This window comes from Eublepharis macularius, chromosome 5, assembly GCF_028583425.1.
Source record: "Eublepharis macularius isolate TG4126 chromosome 5, MPM_Emac_v1.0, whole genome shotgun sequence".
NCBI classification, from domain to species: domain Eukaryota; kingdom Metazoa; phylum Chordata; class Lepidosauria; order Squamata; family Eublepharidae; genus Eublepharis; species Eublepharis macularius.
This window is the reverse complement of record NC_072794.1, coordinates 170,268,643-170,292,018: the sequence shown is the minus strand read 5'-3', so window position 1 is coordinate 170,292,018 and position 23,376 is coordinate 170,268,643. Positions and strand designations below refer to the sequence as shown.

The window sequence follows — 23,376 nt, the reverse complement described above, 5'->3', positions numbered from 1 at the left end:
GGTGGCGAGTGCTGACTTGGCAAGGAGTGCCATCTGAGGCCACCCCCACTTCTGTCTCTGCCTGGAACAGCAGGCGCATCTGCCCTCCGTGTCCCACAGGTTTCTTTAAGCACAGGGCGGTAAGCTGCAAACCTCCAACAGGACTGCTCAAACTTTCACACTCTTGTGAGAATTCAGGAAACCCTATTGGGTCACATGCGGCTTGCCCTCCTGTTCTTAAGGCAGCCTGGGGGAGCGAGCAGAAGTCCACACTGTTCCAGGGACAGAAGCTGGGCAAAGTGGCAGCATCTCTGCGACCTGGTGCTGCCAACCCAAATCTGTTACCCGAGGCCACCGGGTCACTTTGCCTCATTGTAGAGCCGGCCCTGACAAAGGGCTTGGTCGTTGTGAGCACTCGTACTGCTAGAGACGCCGTCCGTTCTGAGATGTTACCCAGATGTGCCCACCAGCTTCAACCTGCAGATCGGGTCCCATTCGTAGTTCCTCCACTCAGGCTAGCGATAAACACTGCTGCGGCATTCAGGCTTTCTCAGTAGCCACACCTATGTTGCCAAGTGGGCTTATCCTTTGGTGAGGAGACCCTGACTCTGCCCCGGTTTCGGAGCTCTTTTGCCGTGCCAGCAGCTGGCCATGAATGAAGTTAGCTATAATACAATGGACCATGGTGTGATAGTTCCAACAACACAACAGAGCCGCCGTGTGGTAGTAAACAGATGAAAGTACGATGGGGTTCCGGTATTAATCCCATTTCTGGATTCAAATTCCTTGAATCCAGAAACGGAATTAATACCGGAAGCCTGTCATACTTTCATCTGTTAGTGTCATTAATTGTTTGTATCAGATTATTGTGAATGTGCTGTAATTTACTTTGTTATACTGGCACTGACACCTCATTATAACATTTTATATTAGTGTAGTTATGATTTACTACCACACGGTGGCTCTGTTGCGTTTTGGGCCCTTCAATTAAACCCGAGTCCTGTTTCTTGCCCGCGAAATTGCATTTACGGGCAAAAGCAGTATCAACTGTGTCTATATCCCCTCTGGTTGTACGTATATCGGGTGTAGCGGCATATTTGCACATTCTAGGAGATAAACTAAGAACATTAGCACCAAGCCTTAATATTGTAATTGGCTTCATGCTTTCTGTAAATAATTATTGGATATTTATTGATTAGTATTTATGGAATGTTATGGTGGGCTGCACTGCTGTTAAAAGCATACTACCTCATATGTGATATTATCAGCACTTAGCACTTTAGCTGTAACATATGATAGAGGAATTACAGTGAGTGACTGGAACTCGGAGCGGACCAACGTCCCTTTAGTTTTGTTTGGCCCTTGAATGAAGCCTGTGTCCTGCTTCCCGACTGTGAAATTGCATTTACGGAGAAAAGCAGGGTGTGTATCTTTTGAATTTTAAAGTGCATGAAAAGGGCAGGGAGGGCTTTCCCTGCCAAAGCAGATAATGGTTTATCCTCTGTCCGTTCCTTCAGCATCTCCAAAGGTGCCTGTGAGGTACAGCCACGCCCCAAAGTACTTTATCCGCCTCAGCCACTTAATCGATTCCTCTTAAACAGTTGGCGGCCCCCCTGAACAATTATGCTCAGGGAGGCTTTTTAATTTGTTTTTAAGCATATTGACACGGTATACGCACATCAGCAAAGTGGATGAAAAGGCAGATCCACAAAGCACGTGCCGGACCGCAAAATGATACAGGGGGACTCTTCGCATGCTGGAAGTGCCCAGGTGCAGCTGAACGTATCTAGTGAGAGTCTGCTTTGGCTTTGCACAATTCACAGCGGGCAGGTAGTTTGGTGCTTAAGTGCTTTTTGGTAGGATCTTGAGAAACCGTTTCTTCCAAGCTGATTGTGTAGCATCTTAATCTTTGATCCAGCTACTAAAGTATCTTTTTGATTACCAGAAGGCCTCCCTCAGGGTTTGAGTTTTAAAAAAAATTCGAGGGAGATCGGAGTGTGCAGAACATTGTTCTTTCCAGCGCAGAGACAGGCTGCTCACTTTCGATGTGATGCTTTCTCCCCTTGCAATATTTGAACGCAACCGCTGCACGCACCCTTGATGCTACCTATTTGCACCTCTGAAACAGGAGGGAGGGAAAGCATGCCTCCGAGTTAAGAAACGCGCGACTGAGTAGTTTTAAACATTTTGAGAAAACCAATTCAACAGGCGAAGAGGCAATGGGGATTTTAAAAAAGGAACTTTTAATGAATTAACCAGCCTTACGCATTCACTACTTAAAAACAACTCTAGCAAAGACAGACTCCGGGATCCTTACATTTCCCTATCACAGCCCAAGGGAGGAAAGCCAAACATACTCATGTAGATTTGAGGGTCCACTTTTTTGCCTCTGATGTTGGCAAATCGGGCATCGGGGAGCCCCCAAAGCCAGGGAAGTACCCAAAGATGACATGAGCAGGGTTCCTTTGCAGTATCGGTACTGCTCCTGATAAAGCTCACATGGCTGACGCACAGAACCTTTGCCTCTCTTCTGCTGAGCTCATCTTGGGAATGCAACTAGCACGACCCCATTCCCTGTGTCATTTCTGGCTGCAAATGGTTTCCGAAGTTTGCCTAGGCTGCCGGGCCTTGATATAAGCCACAGCATATATAAGAACAGCCAAGGCTCCAAGAAAACACCACAAAAGCAATTCCACAATGCAGACATTTAGTAGTCTTGAGAAACCTATCACCCGGGGGCGGGGGGGAGATCAAACAGACCTGTCAGTTCTCCCGGCATCTTCTCCCACTGCAGGACAAGCCAGCTCAACGGGCCCAGGAAGAAGAAAATTCTGCAAAGCCCGGAGTATGGCCAATTGCAACACCACTGTAAATGCATGGGGAAAGTTGAGCGAACTGCAGAGACTGGCAGCTAAGACCAGAGCGTGCCACCTAGAGCCGAATTTGCGCACAGTCGTGTTGAGCAGAACTCCTCTTAGAGCAAGTGGCACAGTCACCCCAGCGGCAGAAGGCACCCACTAGAGGCACCCCTTCCTGCTGTCTGGATAAATAAAACAGCTGCTGGGAAGCCTTAGGGAGGACTTTAAAATTTCAGAATAACCAGTTAAACACTGGAAAACTCTCAGCATGGTTGCCTAACAACTAGGGCGGGTTTAACCCCTCCCCAGCTGAATGGTTGGCTGGGGGGCTTCCCAATTAAGGGATTGAGGAAACGAGATCTTTGGGGAGGGAGACAGATTGGGGCACCTGCCCTTGTAACGAGGTGATCCGTTTCTCTGCGATGCACCCATTTTTCTAACAGCAGCCCAATCAACAGAAACCTGGCAGGGGAAACTGGGAAAAACCTTCCCCTTGCTAGACTTCTGCGTATCGGGGTGCTGTTAAAAACACACAAGGGCAGAGCTTGCCAGAAAGCTGGCAACTCTCCTTGCGAGAGAAGCAGTCCGCTTGGACCAGGAAGAGAGGAATGTCCGGCTTTTGGGCCGGCGGTTTCCAAAGCAGTTCTACTTGAACCAAAGCAAACAGCTGGCCTGCCAAGATGCCCGCCCTTCTGCCAACTCTACCTGCCTGTTCTCAGTTTGATAGCAGGCTCCCATGAGCGCGAATGCTAGGGAAAATGAGACGTTAAGGGAACCACTTGGAAGACAGCCATTCACACATACGTATGACTTCTGTCTTTGAAGCTCTGCCAGCGGCTTGGAAAAGAGGAGGAGCGTGGCCTTGGAGCCTTCCTCCAGCCTCACAGAAGACTCCAAGTTAGGTTGTCCAGGTTGGGCCAATGGTCAGCCAGGTTCCAGCAACCACCACATACAGAGAATACAGGAAAGGACAGATTTTGTTCTCACGCCATCACATCCTTTTGAAAATAATACAGCCCCGGGACACCGCAGCGGTTCTTAGAGAATGCTGCTCTAGTTTAAAAGGCACCTGCAGACTCAAAACTGCAGGTGGGGGGCAATACGAAGGGGGAGTCAAAATAACACCTGGCAAGGGAAGAGGGTGGGAGATATCTATCTTTATGCACACAGCCTCCTCCTCTGGTTTATATGCTGAGAAACGGAAGCCGGTTTTTGCAGAGCTAGGACAGAAAACGGAAGCCTGAAGCCGGTACACCCCGAGCGTCGGGGTCAGAGGCGACTGTGGCTCCCCCGAGAGGCGGAGAGGCGATCTTCGGCCACTCTCACATGAACATGTCATCGTAGTCTGGAGGTGGAAGATGGTCTGGGTTTGGCCTGAAAGGGAAAAGGAGAACACTGAGTACCGTTTCCCGAGGCATTTGAGAGCCAAAACACACGTTAAGAAATACCCCGGTTCGGCACGTGTTCTCTTACCTCAAGGTTTGCCGGGATCTGTAGGCATCCTGGAAGCTTAAAGTTTAGCATTTACAGAGCAGCAAAAAGGGGAAGGGAAATACAGACGCCTGTATTTTAAGCTTTAAGCTTCCAGGACGCCTTTAAGCTTCCAGGACGCTTACAGATCCTTTAAGCTTCCAGGACTTTAAGCTTCCAGGACCCCTACAGATCTTTAAGCTTCCAGGACGCCTACTTTAAGCTTCCAGGACGCCTTTAAGCTTCCAGGACGCTTACAGATCCTTTAAGCTTCCAGGACTTTAAGCTTCCAGGACCCCTACAGATCTTTAAGCTTCCAGGACGCCTACTTTAAGCTTCCAGGACGCCTTTAAGCTTCCAGGACGCTTACAGATCCTTTAAGCTTCCAGGACTTTAAGCTTCCAGGACCCCTACAGATCTTTAAGCTTCCAGGACGCCTACAGATCCCGGCAAACCTTGAGGTAAGAGAACACGTGCTGAACCGAGGTATTTCTTAACGTGTGTTTTGGCTCTGAGAATCCAGCTGAGCAACCCACGAGTTGGGACACTCTGACGGGCCAGCCACTAAAAAAAGAGGTTCTTTTTTTCTGCTTTTGGGAGGATTTGCTGCTAGTACCCATGTGCAGGGATAATGCACATCTCCTGCCTCTCTTTGTACGTGCACAGTGGAGACTGGGATACTTTGGCCTGGACACTCGGCGATGGAGAGGATTCCTTTCTGGTACAGAGAGGTTTAGAGACACCAACTCCCCCCCCCCTTCCCGCCCCCAGTAAGCTCTCCCTTCTGGGTTGTGCGACTGGGCCCAAAAGTACATTTTTGTGTACTTTTGGATCCAGTGCAGAATGCTCGTGCCTTGTTCTGTAAGTAAAAGTAACTTGGGAAAGAGGTGGAAGAGAAAGAATATCTGAATTATTCACAAAACGGGTAGCCGTGTTAGTCTGTCTGTAGCACTAGAAAAGAGCAAGAGTCCAGCAGCACCTATGAGACTGACAAAATTTGTGGTAGGGTAGGAGCTTTCGTGAGAGCCAGTTTGGAGTAGTGGTTAAGAGCAGCAGGACTCTAATCTGGAGAGCCGGGTTTGATTCCCCACTCCTCTGCTTGAAGCCAGCTGGGTGACCTTGGGCAAGTCATAGCTCTCCGGAGCTCTCTCAGCCCCACCCACTTCACAGGGTGATTGTTGTGGGGATAATAATAACATACTTTGTAAACCGCTCTAAGTGGGAATTAAGTTGTCCTGAAGGGCGGTATATAAATCGAATGTTGTTGTTGTTATTATTATTAATCACAGCTCACTTCTTCAAATACAGCTAGAATGTGAGTCCACCTGTACTTTTATCTTGGAGAGTGGCGTGATTTCAGATGTCAAATGACAATAGCAGGTAAATGATAAAAGCCGGTGAACGACAATAGCAGGCATGATTGGATAGGGTGAGGTATGCATAGAAAGAGCGACTGCTGAATTGCAACCGATAACAAGGCTCAGGACAATGCATCCCCCTGGACTGAATCAAGACCTAGGCTTCCTGTCTCATTGCCAATGCTGATTTCTCCACACCCACCAACCCTCTGCAATCATGCCTGCTATTGTCATATCACTCCACTCTACAAGCTATAAGGACGGACAGACTCACATTCCAGCTGTATCTGAAGAAATGAGCTGTGATTCACGAAAGCTCATACCCTACCACAAATTTTGTTAGTCTTATAGGTGCGACTGGACTCTTGCTCTTTTCTACTGAATTATTCACAGAGCAGCTAGGTTCTAACGACAGCAGGTGCAGCAGCCCTTGAAAAGAAACAGAACCCTGGGAGTTAAAGGGTTCTGCCTGTTATGAGCAACCAAGGCCTGGCTTACACCAATGCAAGTTTATCCAAATCAACCCTTCCTCTTCCTATCAAAACCACCAGGAATTAAGCAGTAGCAAAGGAGTGAACTTTCAAAACAAAGCTTATCATATTCCTTGATAATGAATGCCAAGAGAGACGTCATCTGGACTTTCCACCCCACATGCCAAAAGTTTCAGCCCAGCATCATCTGCAAAGAAAATCCAACCTGCAAGCCGAAATTCTCTCTACTCACCCAGCACGGCCAGCTCCGGGGGGCCCAAAAGGATCAAATCTGGCGCCAGGAGGAACAGCTCCGGGAGGAAGTCTGTTGGGAAGTCCTGCAGAAGGGTCAATAATGGGGTTTGGAAATCCCGATCGAAGCGGATCAGAGATCATTCCTCCTCTTCGGCCTCTGAGGAAGAGCAACAAGGTCGTTTTAGAACCAGGCAAGTCCCAGACCCGGTTCTATAGATGGTGGCTCACCTGGGCTTGGCGGTCACTGATTTTTATTACGTCTTTATATTTTTGGGACTGAAACTTCAGGCAGAAAAGCACTTACGGTACAATCCTGAGAAGAGTTTCTCCAGCCTAAGCCCACTGAAATCAATGGCCTTTGACTGGAGTAGCTCAATTTAGGATTGCACTGTTAGTTACATTGATAAAAATAACGCAAAAATTCCATACCTCAAAGTTAAAGTGAGTTGGGGATGGCAGGAATACAATAACCTGGTTGGAAAAGCAGAGATCTGGAAGGACATTGTGCTCCCCACATTTGATGGGGTCCAGTTGACCCTAGATGACTCAGTGAAAAGCCTAGGGGTTATATTGACGCTTCTAGAGAAGCAAGTAAATGCGGCAACAAAAAAGGGCCTTCTCCTAACTCAGCCTAGCCTGGAAGGGGGGGGGTCTACTACCTCAAGACTAGACTACTGTAATTCACTCTATGAATTTGTGCCCGGATCCATTGCTGGCCTGTGAGCCCATTTTTCTAAGGCAGCCAAAAGCCAATTGATATCAGGCCGAGCAGGGTTGAAAAATGGAAAGATCCGTTCAGGCTTAGACTTAAATAGGGTAGGATCCTCCCTTGATTTTGTAAAAAGTATTAGACCACTTAATGTCTCTAGAGCGCCTGAATTATTATTACTTTTTATAGTCCGCCTTTCTCAGTGAGATCCAAGGCGGATTACGTAGTGCAGGCGAACATAGAATATAATCGACCGTGCGGACATTCGCTGAGCAAAGTACAATAATAAAGAACGTTTAGGACATTCAGCGGAAGAGATACAGTAGGCTACGGTAGCAGAAAATTTGAAAAGAAGCATAAAGCCGAGCAGAGATGAGGTCTTTTTCAAACAAAGCATAACTAATTTACAGGGCATGTTTAGCAATGTGGAAATTCCCTAGTTAAACGGGATTGTTGCCAGCAGTGGTTGGCAGGTAGCCTGTTTGTCTGGGATATTCTAACAAAAAGAAAGAGAAACACGGTGAAAGATAACAATGAAGCAAGCAACCCGTGAGTACTAACCAAGTCTCCTCTTAAGTAATAACAATAAATGCAATTCCTATGCCAATTATCAAATATTTTTACTAGCAATAATGCAATGTTTAAACACTTCTGTTACGGTTCACAAATATTCAACTGTATTTTAAAGCTGGTTCTCTGTGCTCCAAGACAGTTAATTCTTAAAGCGCCTCAATATGAACAAACCAATTCCTATAGGATACATCAATAAACTGATAAAGCGCTAGTGCTAAAGTGCTAATTCCAAGCAGGAAGACATATGGCACATAAAATTCATGAAGTGCAAATATACAGAAAGTACCATTCAACAAAGAGTATCCTCAAAATACTTTTTTCAAGTTTCAAAGTTCGTAGCTCCTGGGGATTTGTCCCCTCGTCCACCGATCGCTGGGGAAAACTCCCGGAGTTTGCCTGCCACCAGCAGACACCTCAGGAGCGTGTGCACGGCGTGTGCTCCCACCCGGTGAGGTGACATCACTTCTGTAAGTGACGTCGTTGCATCGGCCGTGGGAGTGTCCCCGTGCTCCGTTTGGGGCCAATTTGGGCCCCAAAACAGCCGAATCGGAGCCATGTGGAGTGCAGGAGCGCTCCCATGGCCAGCGCAACCATGTTGCTTACAGAAGTGATACCGTCACTTGCACAGTGTGGTGACCCCACTTCTGGAAGTGATGTCATCATGCCACTGCCAGAGTGCACATGCGCGAAGATTTAAACCGGGCCAGAGAAAGGTAGGTGCCGGGTCCCAACCCTCCTGGCTGGAGGCTAGAGGGACCTGGTAACTCTATTCCTGACCCCAAAGTGGCGATCAGCATTACCCTGAGCCTATAAGAAAGGGCACAAGAGCCTAGCACCAGGTCATCCCTTCATGCCTTCCCTCTCCCGATCTGTGTACATTTATATTGAGTAATCGAATCTTCAATACTGTCCGGTGGCCACCTATCCTCTTCTTAAATACCTCCAAGGAATGCAAGCCACCACCTACCAATGAAGCTATTCCACTAAGGAACTGCTCTAACTGTCAGGAAGTTCCTCCTAATGTTTAGCCAAAAACTCTTTCCCAAAGATTGCAGCTAAAGGTATGTCTGAAGTGCCTTTTGTCATCGTTCTTTCAGCAGGTACGTCAGCGACCATCATAAAGAGACATCTTGAAGAGACTGACTTACCCAAAGGGGTCCAGATCTTCTCCACCAACAGCGAAGGGCCCCAGCGGGTCTGACCTGAAAGGAAACAGGGGTCAGCTCGGTGCTAGGGCTCAACCTTAGAACAAGCTCCCGTCAAGCTAGCCCAAGAGGCCCAGAGCCACACCCCAGGCAGCGCTCTGCCTCCGCTACGTGGTGAAGAGACTCACCAGTGGGGCTGCCAGCCGCCGTGAGGATGCCGAGGCGGGATCCATAGCGGGTCGTGATCCGGAGGATTGGGTGGGGAAGGGCTCTTCTCACGCTTCGGCTTCTCCTTGGCAGGGACTCTTTCTTTGGGTGGCTCAAACGGGGAGATGATGTGTTTGACAAACTCTGACTGCAGCTCATCCGTGTTCTTAAACACCCTGCGGAGGGACAGGAACGGAGGCATCTATTAATTTTTTTTTATTTTTAAGAATTTTTATTTCAATTAAACTACTACACTCATCAATAATTATACAAATCATACATAAAACCTAAACACATCTAAATCATATAAAATACCATAAAGTGCTATCATTTGCCTTACTGTTATCAATTAAATCATATCAATATAGAACTTGCTTTTATGGGTCGAATCCACATTCACCCATTACCCGCATGTTTATCGGATATCTTCCGTTTGCCTCCAATCCGTGATTTTTTCCTCTTCGTTCACATCCCTGCTTCCAATCCGTCTTTCTTGCGCGTCCCTCTGGTCACATGGCCGCTCAAAAACCGCTTTTTTGGGCGGGACCTTTTTTTCCCCGCCCATTTTTTAAAAAAAATTTTGAGCGCACTTTTCCGTTATTTCGATCTTGCCTTATAAAGAAACATCATTGAAGATAATGATGCCTCTCTTTCCCCCACTGACAGCACTGATGGCTCTCTCCCATTTCTTTTTTGGAAATTTGGAAGCATGTGGGAAGCTTTCGTGGGCATTTCCTATGCAGGACAGTTCAGTGCCTGAATTTTACTGAAGTTTCACTTCCTTGGAGTGTCATTATTTCGATATTTCGTAATTTCGATATTACAGTAATATAAAATAAAAAAATAAAAAACAGTTAAAAAGGAAGTTTCGCGAGTCCGTTCTGAGGATGGATTCACCCCAAAATGATTTTTCAAACGACCAGACTTGATTCAGAAACAGCATAATCAATAAATCCAATGCTAGGAAGTCAAAAACAGTCTTTTGCAGACTATGGAGCACTTGCAAGTTGAATCAGCCAATAGGAACTCTCGGAACGGCTGGAGAGGCAGGAAGGGGGGGTGGTTTTTAAAAAAAACGCGTAAATTGCGCATTGGCCCGTTCACGGCCACCGTGAAACTCCCGTTGAAACCCTGTGACCACATATTCGGGAGAAATGCGAATGAAATGCGTCTGTTTAATGAGGTAATGTGACCGGCACTCGGGATTGCGTGGGGAATGCGGGGAACATGCGACTTAGAATGAGTAATGTGGATTCGACCATGTTCTTAATTTTTCACTTCTATTGAAATATCTTTCCGTCTGTCTTCATATCTAATAATACTTGTTCAGCTATATAATCAAAAATACTTTCAATTTTTCTTGAAATTCTGTGATTAGTCTGTCGTGTATATAAGATGTTAATTTTGCCATTGACGCATATTCATACAGCCTGTTCGTCCATTCCATCAAATCTGGGCCTCTTTCTGCTTTCTAATTTGCTGCGAATAATACTCTTGCCGTCGACACCATGTACTTAAATTGTTCACTATATATTTTTGTAATATTACTTGGTAGAATATTTAATAACTTATTTTTTGGGATTCATTTGCATTTCTCCATGTACTTTCTGTATTTTCTTGCTTTCTTATCTGTCCACCACATGTGATAAAACGTTGCATCCATGTTCTGATGTTTCCAGCACTTTCCATTATCGTCCTTATTTGCTTTTGCAACGTCTTTGGGAGTAACGTGCCGAGGCATCTCTTAACACACATGGGTGGTACCCTGCGAAAGCATCTCTGAAGAGGACAGAGAATTTGCTTTTATTTATATCCTGATTTTCTGACCAGCGGGGACTCAAAGTTGCTGACAACATCATTTTCCTCTCCTCCATTTTATCTTCGCAACCACCACCTTGTAAGGTAGGTTAATCTAAGGGAGTGACTGGCCCACGGTTGCTTCCATGGTAGACAGGGAATTCAAACCTGGATCTGCCGGATCCTAGTCTGTCACCTATCCATTACAACGAACGAATGAAAAGAAAGGGGGAGCCTCTGTTTCAGGGAAAGAGCAACTGCTTAGCACACAGAAGGCTCCAGGTTCAATTCCCAGCATCTCCAGATAAAAGAAATATAAGGTAGCTACAAGGGTCCTCAGGTAAGCCAATGCGACAAAGGAAAAGGCCCCAGGCACTAACAACCGTGTAAGGAAAATGATGCCATCTTCTTTACAAGGATGGGAGAGCCAGTTTGGCGTAGTGGTTAAGAGCGGCAGGACTCTAATCTGGAGAGCCAGGTTTGGTTCCCCACTCCTCCGCTTGAAGCCAGCTGGGTGACCTTGGGTCAGTCACAGCTCTCTCAGAGCTCTCTCAGCCCCACCCACCTCACAGGGGTTGTTGTTGTGGAGATAATAATAACATACTGTGTAAACCGCTCTGAGTGGGCGTTAAGTTGTCCTCAAGGATGGTATATAATTTGAATTTTGCTGTTGTTATTATTGTTATTTTCACTGTTATGAATTTCTGACGAAGTCTGGAAATGAGTCATAAGCCTGGGGAGCTTATCAACTTGCTCCTATTTTTTCGCAAGACGTGTTCCTTGAACTTGCATTATTTATTTGCCTTTTTTATACCCCCCCCCTTTCTCCTGAATGGGGACCAAAATCAGCTCACATCATTCTTCTCTCTTCATTTTAGCCTCACAACAACCCTGTGAGGTGGGTTAGGTTGAAAGGATGTGACTGGCCCAAAAGTCAGGGTTAAGCAGAGGGCGGATTCGAACTCGGGTCTGCCAGATCCTAGTCCGACTCTTGAACTGCCACCGCATGCTGGCTGGTATTTGATTCTTCCAGATCCATTCTTTATTGCTCACAAGATTTACTGTTTCGCTTTGGATATGTTTTCACATTATGTCTATTGCATAAATGTTTTGCATGTAATATCAGATCTTATTCATTACTTACATGTTTATACGGCAACATTTTTCTATTTTCCTATGTATAGTTACATTTCTCTGTTGGTAGATGAGTGTCTGTTTCACTCCTCCCGTGGTGGCTTTTCTTTACACAACTTTGTCACTGGGTCCTTTTCCTTTGGTGCATTCTAACCACTACACCACACTGACAAGCAATCTGAGCCCCTGAGAAAATTACAATATACCCTTGGATAAAGAAATCCGTACAACTGACCCTGCTAGGGCTGCAACGAGGAACTGTAGCAAATGGATTCCACCATAGTGATGGTAGCCCCTACAAGGACAAGAGGGGTGGAGAAGCCAGCAGGCTGGTGGGGAATACAATTTCTCACCCCCTGTGAGTCCTTAACAGTAACAGTAACAGTAGAAAAGAGCAAGAGTCCAGTAGCACCTATAAGACTTACAAAAAATTGTTGTAGGGTATGAACTTTTGTGAGTCACAGCTCACTCCTTCAGATACAGCAAGAATGTGAGTCCATCTGTCCTTATAACTTGGAGAGTGGAGCGATATGACAACAGCAGGCAAGTTTGGATAGGGTGGGGTATGCAGAGGGTTGGTGGGTGTGGAGAAATCAACACTGATAATGAGACAGGAAACCTAGGTCTTGATTCAGTCCAGGTGGAGTCATTGTCCTGAGCTTCATTATCAGTTGCGATTCAGCAATCGCTCTTTCTATGCATACCTCACTCTATCCTATCATGCCTGCTATTGTCATTCACCTGCTACTGTCATTCGGCATCTGCAGTCACTCCACTCTCCAAGATATAAGAACGGACTCACATTCTACAGTAGCTGTATCTGAAGAAGTGAGCTGTGACTTACAAAAGTTCATCCCCTACCACAAATTTTGTATAGGTGCTACTGGACTTTTTGCTTTTTTCTACTGCTACAGACAGACTAACACAGCTACCCATCTTGAACTATCCCCTCTAGTAAGAAATCAATTCAGAAAGCTGGATGGTAGAAAATGAAGGCAGAGCAGGAAAAGATTCACAGTGAACGGAGATGATAGAAAAAGCTCCTCTGACCACCCTGATTATGAGCATAAATGGGGTGGAGAAGATATACTAGGAACTGTTTGGCACCTAATTCTCTTGAGGACTAGTCAATTCCCTCTCCTGGAGCTTGGAGCCCAGCCTATGGCGGGAGGGCACCCAATTCAGCCCCCTGGCTGAAGTTCAGGAGGTCTGGCCACAGTTTAGAGAGGACAAGACCTCTTGAGAACCCCACATAAACCACAGTGAGCCCATGAAAGAAGAAAAGTGGAATATAAATGCAATTAAATAAAAAAAAATACATTCACGGTCTTCCTTGAGAATAGCAAACATCCCTGCTCCATTTAATGAAAGAAGTTCAGTTACTTGTCGAAAGCTGTCAGGTGTTCTGGGTCGACGTAGTCGGTCACCTTCAGAGTCAAAGCTGCCACTTTATTGGTTTTGGGATCCTGGAGGGGGAAGAAGAGAGACAGCGCAGAGATTGGGATCACGTGACATTCAGAGGCGCCTTGACTAACAGTGAAGCTAAATAGTTCAACGAATAAGTTCATCTCCTAAATATTAGGAGGCTGAATATAACGTTGAACACAAAATGTTTAATGTCTCACCTTGTGCGGAAGCCTAGAAATATGTTATTAGATATTCTACCTGGAAGTATTAATCTTTTTTCTGTATAACAGACCCATCGGGGGAGAGGAGTACAATTATGAAATTTAGTGGCTTTATATATCTTGCTTAATTTTCTGTTGCAGCTTAAAATCTATTAGCACATATTCTAAATATTCTTTTCTGTTGTAGCTTAAATGTAGTATTCTGTATTTTGTACAAGGTGCAATGCACTTTCTATTGTTATTTCTATTTTTCCTTTCAAATAAAATTCTATTTTAAAAAAAGGTATTCAGAGGTGCCTTACCCAGCAGGGAGACATTGAACCAGCTAAGCATTCAGCTGATCGCCCGCCGCCTTGCTTTCAGGATTAACTCCCTCACCACTATCTGACGAGACTATTAGTGCAAGGCAAGGAACTCTGCAGAGGATAACAGATTACCTAGTTGGGAATTATTTTTGCACTGATATGAGACATTTTCTAGCCATCTAGCCACTTATGCCATACCCCAGTAACATCAAGACTAGACTACTGTAAATGTTCCCTACATCGGTCTGCCCTGGACGTTAGCTCGGAGTCTCCAGTTATTGCAAAACGCTGCAGTTCAGTTATTTTCAGGAGCAAGGGAGAGTGCGTATGCTACTCCCATTCGGCAGTCATTCCAGGGCCAGTCTGGTGCAGTGGTTAGAGTATTAGACTAAGATCTGGGAGGTAAGGTAAAGGTAGTCCCGTGTGCAAGCACTGAGTCACTACTGACCCATGGGGGGAATTCACATCACAACATTTTCTTGGCAGACTTTTTAAAGAGGTGGTTTGCCATTGCCTTCTCCAGTCAGCTCCACTTTACCCCCAGGAAACTGGGCACTCATTTTACTGACCTCGGAAGGATGGAAGGCTGAGTCAACCTTGAGTTGGTTATGTGAACCCGGCTTCCGCCAGGATTGAACTCAGGTGGTGAGCAGAGCTTGGGCTGCAGTACTGTAGCTTACCACTCTGCGCCAGGGGGCTTGCAGATCTGGGAGAGCCAAGTTCAAATCCCTGCTCTGCCGTGGAAACTTACTTGGGCTAATCACACCTTCTCAGACTAGCCTACCTCACAAAGTGGTTGTGAGGGAAAAAAATGGAAGAAAGGAGAATGATGTAAACTGCTATGGGTCCCTATCTGGACGAAAGGCAGAGTATAATATAAATTCCACTGACTGCCCATCAGTTATTCCATTCAAGATACTGACTATCCACATACGAAGCCTGCCTGGCCTTGGACCCTCATAGCTGCAAAACTGCCGCTCCCCCCGGGTTTGTCTTTGGGGTGCACACACATCTCAGTCCATAAATCCAGACATTGCTTGAATAAAATATATTTTATTAGCTTTCAAAGAGTTTTTGCAAAAGCATAGATCCAGAGGAGTTGGCCGTGTTAGTCTGCAGTCAGAAAATAGTAAAGAGTCCAGAAGAACCTAACCAGCTTTACTGTAGCGTAAGCTTTCAAGAACCACAGTTCTGCATCTGACGAAGAGAGCTGTGATTCTCGAAAGCTTACGCTACTATAAAGTTGGTTAGTCTTAAAGGTGCTATGGACTCTTTACTATTTTGCAAAAGCATTAACCACTCAACAAGAAATCGGGCAACAGGACAAAACAAATAATCTAGCCGTAGCGAACTAAAATTCTATCGAAAACATTTAAGAGCTGGCTGACTTGAGCTTCACTGACTGACGTCCGAGAAATGCTCATCTTACTCAACTGGTAGTATATAGGCCCTCTCCATGCTGAGTTGGTGCGCCTTGGAGGCTTTGCTATGAGAAATTAAACCACGAATTAATCTCAACAAATCTTTTTAAATTCAAAGTGCAAGAAGTGCAAACATTACCTATGATGAGATAAATTACAATCAATTACAATCAATACAATTCATAGCATACCCTCGACGTTGACCTTAATGAATTTGTGAAGTTGGAATGGAGTAACGCATTGGCGTAATTAATTGCAACCTGCACTAGTTTGACTCTGACCCTGAGGAAGTGTGGCGTGAGAGTACTCCGTGCGAAACGGAAGCGGCCGATTGTCCGTAGGGCAGGAACGTCGTTCGGAGGATTGTATATTTCGGACAGTAGCCTCACTTTTTGCTTTTTGCGCAGTACCTTTTGCACTTTAGTTCTCTTGTTTACAGCAATTACAGCTGATGATTAGGGAGGGGTTGGTCATTGTTCTCATGGACGTAAATGTTGTGTTAATTTTCCAGACGGAACTGATGGAATGCACGCGTCTTTGGAAGTGTGAAATGCTATGAATTGCATTAATTGTAACTGATTGTCATTTATCTCATCATATGTAACGTTTGCACTTCCTGCACTTTGAATTTAAAAAGATTTGTTGAGATTAATTCATGGTTTAATTGGTCATAGGGGATCCTTGCTAGCAATTAGTTATATATATTCCCTATATCTGGCCTTTGTTCTAGCAGCTTGGAGGCTTGCCAAGGGGAAGAAGGCAAAGAGAAGGGGCACAACGCATACTGAAAGGCCAACTTTTCTAACCCTCAGCGGGTCGCCAGGCAACTCAGGAGCTAATCAGGTTTCGGCAACTAATTGGCATTACTGTGATGAGAACATACAGGGAGGATGAGATAAGGAGCTCTCTGAGACTAACTTTCAAGGCCGTTCACTTAGGACTCAGAGACTGCTTGGAGGTGTTAGTTAGCAGAGACGAAGGTCTCTGGGCCTGCCAGTACCGAATCAGCGTTCAGCCATTTTAGCTGGAATCCTAAATCTTAAGCTCACCTTCCACACAAAGGCTCTTGGCATTTTGCAAGCTATGTAAAATGGAGTTGTTCAAGAGAAGGTTTCTATAGCCCTGTAGGGCTATCTATAAGAGAATGGAGATAGATCAAGATGGGTAGCTGCATTAGTCTGTCTGTAGCAGCAGAAAAGAGCAAGAGACCAGTAGCACCTGTAAGCCTAACAAAATTTCTGGTAGGGTAGGAGCTTTTGTGAGTCACAGCTCACTTCTTCAGATACTGCTATCTGAAGAAGTGAGCTGTGACTCACGGAAGCTTTTTCCCTCCCACAAATTTTGTTAGGCTTATAGGTGCTACTGGACTCTTGCTTTTTCCTACTATAACAGAATGGTTTAAGAAGGCGCTTTAGAGAGAGAAAGCACTGTGTTTAGGACATATTATTTGTATTCTGTGCATATTATTTGGCTGTTCATGTATTATTTTCTACTGATGCGATACCATTTTTTGGCGTTGTATCTGAACCCTGTATCATGCCTGACATGCTAAAATTAATCAGATTTCTGTAATCTTCATCCTGGTACGTCACTTATTAGCTGTCTTTTCATCTTAATTGTTATCAACTCTCTTGGTGTAATCTGCTTTGAATCACAGCGAGGAAGGTGGACTATAAATACAGTAAATAAATTTTTAAAGGGTCTATGCCTCGGCAGCCAAGTTCAAATGAGAACGTACAAATTTAATCAGTTGCCTCTAGCAATTTCCCCCCTGTAAAGTTAGCATATAAATGCCCTATATAAATCAACACTAATTAAAAAGAAAATTTCTAGCAACAATAGAGATACTGACAAAACGTGTATGTTTGAGGGGTGAGGAGCTTTTCCTATGAGCACAGAAAATGGGTGAATTGCATATATGCACAATAGCCTGAAGTTTATAGTAGTTTTCCAGAAGTTGAGACTATCATCCATGCACAATTATGCGCCAGCAGTCAGGAGGGAAGGAGGTAAAGTGGCCCTGGCATAGGACAGGAGCCCCTCTGACCCCATGGCTTCCTCCATCTAGAGCAGGGGTGGCCAAACTGCGGCTCGGGAGCTACATGTCGCTCTTCTAGATATATTGTGCAGCTCCTGGAGTAACGCTGTGGCCATACATTTTATTTTAGTTTATTTCCTTCCCTTTCCTTCTTTTTGTCCATGCCTTTCCCTCCCTTTTCCTTTTTTCCTTCCTTCCTTATTTCTTTCCATGTCTTTCATATTTTCAATGAAAATGTTGGCGTTGCCAGGTCCAACTCAGAAAATACCTGGGGACTTTGGGGGGGCGGAGCCTATCAAGGATGGGGTATCACTTTTGTCAAAGGTCAGGTGGTGGCTCTTCCCAAGCTCCACCCCTTCCGATGATGTCAGTTCCAGCATACTGCACCAAAACCCCACCCCTTCCTGTGATGCCACTGTCAGGACACTCCCCCAATCCCGCCTCTTCCTCTGAAGTCACTGCATCATGTCTTACGGCTCTCAAACATCTGATGTTTATTCTATGTGGCTTTTACAATAAGCAAGTTTGGCCACCCCTGATCTAGAGGGAGAAGGCAAATGGGGTGGTCAGGTCTGCTTGTACCAGACCGCTCCTTTCTGGGAACTCCCAAAGCCCAGAAATTTCCCCCCGAGAGCAGGTGCAAAGGGGTCTTTTCTGACTGCCTCCCTGTAGATAGACACAGAAGGAAGGCAGGTTGACAGGGGGGGAGAAGAAAAGGAGAAAGCGAGAGAAAGAAAGGTCTCTCCCTTGGCTTTGTCTGGCCTGACCTCTCCGTCCATTGTTATAATTACTACTTGGTTCAGTTTATGTAGCATTTCCCCCCGCTGGTGTCGGAGAGGTCTCCCATTAAAAAAAAAAATCTCACCAGAACGTTGAGAATCATACTGCCGTCCATCATAATCCCTTTCAGCAACAGCTGGCAGGAATCGTCCTTCGACGCATAGCGCAAAGTGTACAGGTCTTTGTCCGCATTCCATCCGGCGGGGAGCATTTCCGACTTCTTCTCAACCGTGCCCGGCTGCGACGCAACGCCCGAGAAGAAAGACAAGGAACAGGCAGCTCAGAACAAGGCTTTGGATACATCTGTGCCAAAAATCCCAGGCACAGCTGTAGAAACCAGTAGTCACGAGTAGTCGTTTCAAGCCTTCACTATTTTCCGCCCGTAATGTGGTGTCATCTGCATATTTCAAATTATTACTGTTCCCTCCGCCAATTTTCACTCAATTCAATTCAACAGAATCTCATTTGAGTCTCTTGACTGGATAACCCCACCCTAAGGGCAATTTGACACAATTCCCACCCTGGCCACAAAGATCTTAAAGAAAGGTCCACCTGCGGCAGACCAGGCAACTTGTCCCCTACCTGTCTACCTGTGACTTAACTACAGTGATCCAGGCAATGTTCATCTCTAGGTTAGATTACTGTAACTCGCTCTACACAGGCCTACCCTTGAGCCTGACCCGGAGATTGCAGCTGGTGCAAAATGCAGTGGCGCGCATCATTATGAAAGCACCAATTAGGGCGCATATTACACCAATACTGCGCGAGCTGCATTGGTTGCCAGTGGAGTACCGGATCAGGTTCAAGGTTCTGGTATTGACCTATAAGGCCCTGTGCGGACTGGGGCCAGCATACCTGAGGGACCGTCTCTCCCCGTATATTCTCTGGAGGACCCTCCAATCAGGAGAAAACAATTGTTATCGGTCCCTGGCCCCAAGGAGGCCTGCCTCGCCTTGACTAGAGCCAGGGCTTTCTCAGTTCTGGCTCCTACCTGGTGGAACCGTCTGTCTACTGAGACCAGAGCCCGGCAGGATTGACTATCTTTCCGCCAGGCCTGTAAGACAGAGTTGTTCCGCCAGGCTCATGGCTGAGGTTGGGTCTCCGCTGGCCGGAGGCTGCAACATCTACCCCCCTCCCTGTGAAAGTTTTTCAGCTGCTGTTGCTGTGCTGCTATGTCCAGTTGTATTACTGTATCGTTGGTTATTAGTTGTATTGCTGCTGCCAGACAAAGAGTGCTGCTATTTTTATATGTTGTTTTAATGTTTTAATATGGAATGTTTTAAAAAGATTTTAAGGTTGTTATCCACCCTGAGCCCGCTTGCGGGGAGGGCGGAATACAAATATGATATAAATAAAATAAATAAAATAAATAAAACTAATTAGGCCTCTGTGAAACACTGGAGCTCAAATTAAGGGTGGCCAACTAGTTAGAAAACACCAGACGGTCTGCTTCTGTCCCTTTAAGAGCCAAAAATCAGCCGGTAAAGCTTTTGAGGGCACAGAGGATAAAGCACAGACTTCATCTTCATACTCTTCAAGAAGCAAGGGCCAGTGAAATAATTTAGCAAACCTTGTTACACCTTGAAAAATTATGCTTTTTGGAATCCTCAGTCTAGCAGCAAAGCCAGTGTAGCGTAATTACAACCTTTCAGCCTAATCTACCTCGCAGGGTAGTTGTGAAGACAGAACGAGGAAGGAAGAACCACAAAGGCGGCTCTGAGTTCCTTGGCTGAAGGGTGGAATAAAAATGTCACAGACATAACTAAAATGAAAAGGTTTCAGTTATAGATAAATATTTAATCCAGAGAGTGAGGCAGGGGGACAGAACTGAATTCTATTTTTATTGGATTTCTACTTTATTGGATTTCTATTCCGCCCTCCTCTGCTGGCTTTATTATTTTAGATCCAGAGCAGGTAGCCGTGTTAGTCTGTAGTAGCAAAATAGTAAAGAGTCCAGTAGCAACTTTAAGACTAACCAACTTTACTGTAGCAGAAGCTTTCAAGAACCACAGTTCTCTGACGAAGTGCATCTGACGAAGAGAGTTGTGGTTCTCGAAAGCTTATGCTACAGTAAAGTTGGTTAGTCTTAAAGGTGCTCCTGGAGTCTTTACTATTTTAGTATTTTAGGACACAACACAGCCAAGCATGGCTTACTCTAGCCAGAGGCACACGAAAGCTCTGTACTGGCCGTTCTTTCCTCACTGTCCATAAACACGTTAAAAGAAAGATCTCTGTAGAGCAGAGCAAACTACTCATCTAACCAGGGCCTAGAAAACTGCCAGAGCTATACCAACTCTGGCACAGAATTGCTTCTGCTTTGTTTAGCATTTCTTCAGCTCTGTATTAAATACCTGCTAGTTTTAAAGCTTCGTAAATTTGCATTTATCTACCCAGTTACGTTGTTTACTGAAATGTCTTTAAAACTGACTGTGCTGACTCACTCTGTGCAACCTCAGTGAGAGAGGTGGAGTATAACAATGCAAATAAAATAAAATTAAAAGAAACAAAGAAGGGTTTATCGGCCTGAATACATCTCCATACCAAAAACAAACTAAAAAAACCCCACACGCATAGAAAACAAAGTCATGCAGCAGCATTCTGATCCATGGGCAAGACGTTACGGAGGGGGCATTCAATCTCAGAGCCCCCCTCCACCAAGCCCACATAAGCCAAGCCCCTTTTTGCACTTCTTGGCTTTGCTCCAGTTGCGAAATGCTTGCCAGTTAACCTGCTGCAACAAGTAGAAAAGTACAGCCAGCAAAATCCTACTCCAATTCTTCGAGGATAAGGGAGTGAAGAACCCCTCCACCCTCCACCCCCCAATTTGGAGTCAACCATCCCACAAAAGCCTTCAAGGCCACACAGTGACAGCAGGGCATAACGTCACGAAGTCCACTATCTGACACCGCCATTTCCCCCAGGGGAACTAATATCTGCGGCCTGTAGACCGGTGGCAATTCCAGGAAGTCTCCAGCTACCACCTGGAGGTTGGCAACACTGCTCTTGGGTGTTCTGGGCAGAACACAGGGGCCTCATCCCACTGGCTCACCTGCTCGTAGGGTTGCCAACTCTTGGGGAATTCCGGAAGATTTCAGGGAAGGGAGGCATCTCAGCAGGGTATAATGCCACCCCCCAAAGAAGCCATCTCCTTCAGGCGTTCTGTGTGGCTATAATTCCAGGTAGGGTTGCCAGCTCTGGGTCTGGAAATTCCTGGAGATTATGGGACCAGATCCCAAAGAGGATAGGGAGGGGCCTCAGCAGTATATTATCGTTATAGGAACTGAGAGTGCGGCCATTCCTTTAAATGAGCTGTGATGGGGACTGTATATGTGTCATAGATGAATTTGTAAAATCCCTGCTGCATAGCACTTGCACTTTACAGGATTGGTAGTAATTATATTGGATGTATGTACTTTGAATGGTGTAATTTGGTATATGGTAATAATTATGGGGACACCTAGCGTCTGTTTGACTTGGCTCTTGCCCGCAATTGCCCTTTGGGGTTTCAGCAACTTCGGGGAGGCTGGCAACGGTGCCCTCGGGTGATATTCTGGGCAGAGCTGAAGGACCCCCCCCCGGGGGGTCCGGCTCACCTGCTCCTATGGTTGCCAACTCTGGGTGGGGAAACTCCTGGAGGTTTTGAGGCGGGAGGGTTAGGAGAGAGATCTCAGAGGGGTACACTGCCTATACCATAGAGTCCACCCTCCCTAAAGGAGCCGCTTCCTCCAGGGGATCTCCCTGGCGGCAATTCCGGGAGACCTCCCGGCCCGGCCTGGAGGCGGCCCCCGACTTACCTGCTCGCCGGCGCCCAGGCAGCGGTAGTGGCGGCTGATGAGGCTCCAGTGCAGGTAGCAGACGAGGGCGTCTTGCGCGCAGGAGAGCTCCGCGGCCACCGAGTGGAAGAGCAGCTCCAAGCCGGCCATGGCCCCGCCGCCGCCGCCGCCTCGGGCCGAGCCTGCATGGGCGGAGGGAAGCAGGGAAGGCGCAGCTCAGCAGCCGGCCGCGAAAGCGAAAGCGGCGGGCGTCGCGCAGGAAGGGGAACCGGCCGCCCTCGCTCCACGCCCCCGGGCGGCTGGCTTGGCGCGCCTCGGAGAACGCGCAGCCCGGCGCTTTGGTTCCGAGGAGAAGCACAGCCGGGCCGGGGCGAGGCAAAGCGGCGCTCCCGAGGACGCGGTCGGGACTCGGGCAAGCTCGGCCAGGCGGGCCGGACCCGGGGCTTGCAAAGCGACGCGCTCCGCCCAGCTTCGCTGCTCTTTTGCTCCCCGTTGCAAGCTCGGGCAAGGGGGAGGCCTCCACTTGGAGGGCCAAGAGCGCCGTCCTAAGCAGGCCTATGCCACTCTAAACCCACCGATTGCAATGGGCTCGGGCTGGGGCAACTCTGTTTAGGATTGCTGTAGCTGGGTAAAATAGGAAAGCGTCCAGCAGCACCTTTAAGACTAACCGACTTTACTGTAGCATAAGCTTTCGAGACCCACAGCTCTCTTCGTCAGATGCATCTAGCTGGGTAGCCGTGGTAGTCGGTCTATAGTAGAAAAGAGCAAGAGTCTAGTAGCACCTAAAAGACTACCAAAATTTGTGGTAGGGTTGTTCTTCAGAACTTCTGAAGAAGCGAGCTGTGGCTCACGAAAGCTCATACCCTCCCACGAATGTTGTTAGTCTTATAGGTGCTACTGGACTCTTGCTCTTTTCTACTAGGATTGCTCTGAAAGCGTTTGAGCAGCAAAATAGTAGAGTATATTGGAGCTTGGGCTACTTTTCTTTCTCCAGAGTAGGATTGGGTAATGGACATTTAAAGAAAATCGTAAGAACAATCTTTCTGTCTTTCTCACCCACCCAGCCACCCACCCACCCAATGAATGGGATCAACAGTAAAAAATACAATAGATGTTTGGATTGTAGAAAGCTGAAACTAAGCAGAATCTGTAAGAAGAAGTTGAATTGACGGAAATACCCTTGTTGCCTTAAAAGCTTCCTTGTGGCATTGCTGAAATAAAATTGTTAGCTAGTACTTGGCTTCCCATCAGTTACTGGACTTAATTCAGGGTCATGGCTATAACATTAAAAGCCCTTCATGGCCTCGGCCCCTCATATCTGCGCAACTGCCTCTTCCCCTGTGTTCCACCACGGCAGCTTCGCTCATCTGGTAGGGCCTGCTACAGTTGGGCAAAATTGACAGCTGCCTGCCCACGTGCTTTCTCTGTGGTGGCCCCCACTTTATGGAACTGCCTGCCGGCTCCCACTCTCCTGGC

The 23,376-nt window shown here is 46.5% G+C and overlaps 1 protein-coding gene across 1 annotated transcript; it reads right to left on the bottom strand.

Annotated features, from left to right (window-relative positions):
• Positions 1 to 2,202: 2,202 nt before the first annotated feature.
• PSMF1 (proteasome inhibitor subunit 1) lies at positions 2,203 to 22,182 on the bottom strand. The gene is made up of 7 exons (XM_054981051.1): positions 21,922 to 22,182; positions 18,213 to 18,365; positions 13,339 to 13,421; positions 9,006 to 9,200; positions 8,821 to 8,874; positions 6,389 to 6,547; positions 2,203 to 4,211 (listed from the first exon to the last, which is right to left on the bottom strand). Exons 1-7 carry the CDS (start codon positions 22,048 to 22,050, stop codon positions 4,160 to 4,162), a joined length of 825 nt encoding a protein of 274 aa, XP_054837026.1. The 5' UTR covers positions 22,051 to 22,182; the 3' UTR covers positions 2,203 to 4,159.
• Between the last annotated feature and the right edge of the window lie 1,194 nt (positions 22,183 to 23,376).

What these genes read in the sequence shown, in the direction of transcription:
- PSMF1 (XM_054981051.1), bottom strand. Translation starts at nt 22,050, where the DNA reads ATGGCCGGCTTGGAGCTGCTCTTCCACTCGGTGGCCGCGGAGCTCTCC. An exon ending in GCCTGGGCGCCGGCGAGCAG is followed by an intron (nt 18,366 to 21,921) that starts GTAAGTCGGGGG and finishes GTTGCGTCGCAG; the next exon opens with CCGGGCACGGTTGAGAAGAA. An exon ending in CCCGGAGCTGGCCGTGCTGG is followed by an intron (nt 4,212 to 6,388) that starts GTGAGTAGAGAG and finishes TTTCCCTTTCAG; the next exon opens with GCCAAACCCAGACCATCTTC.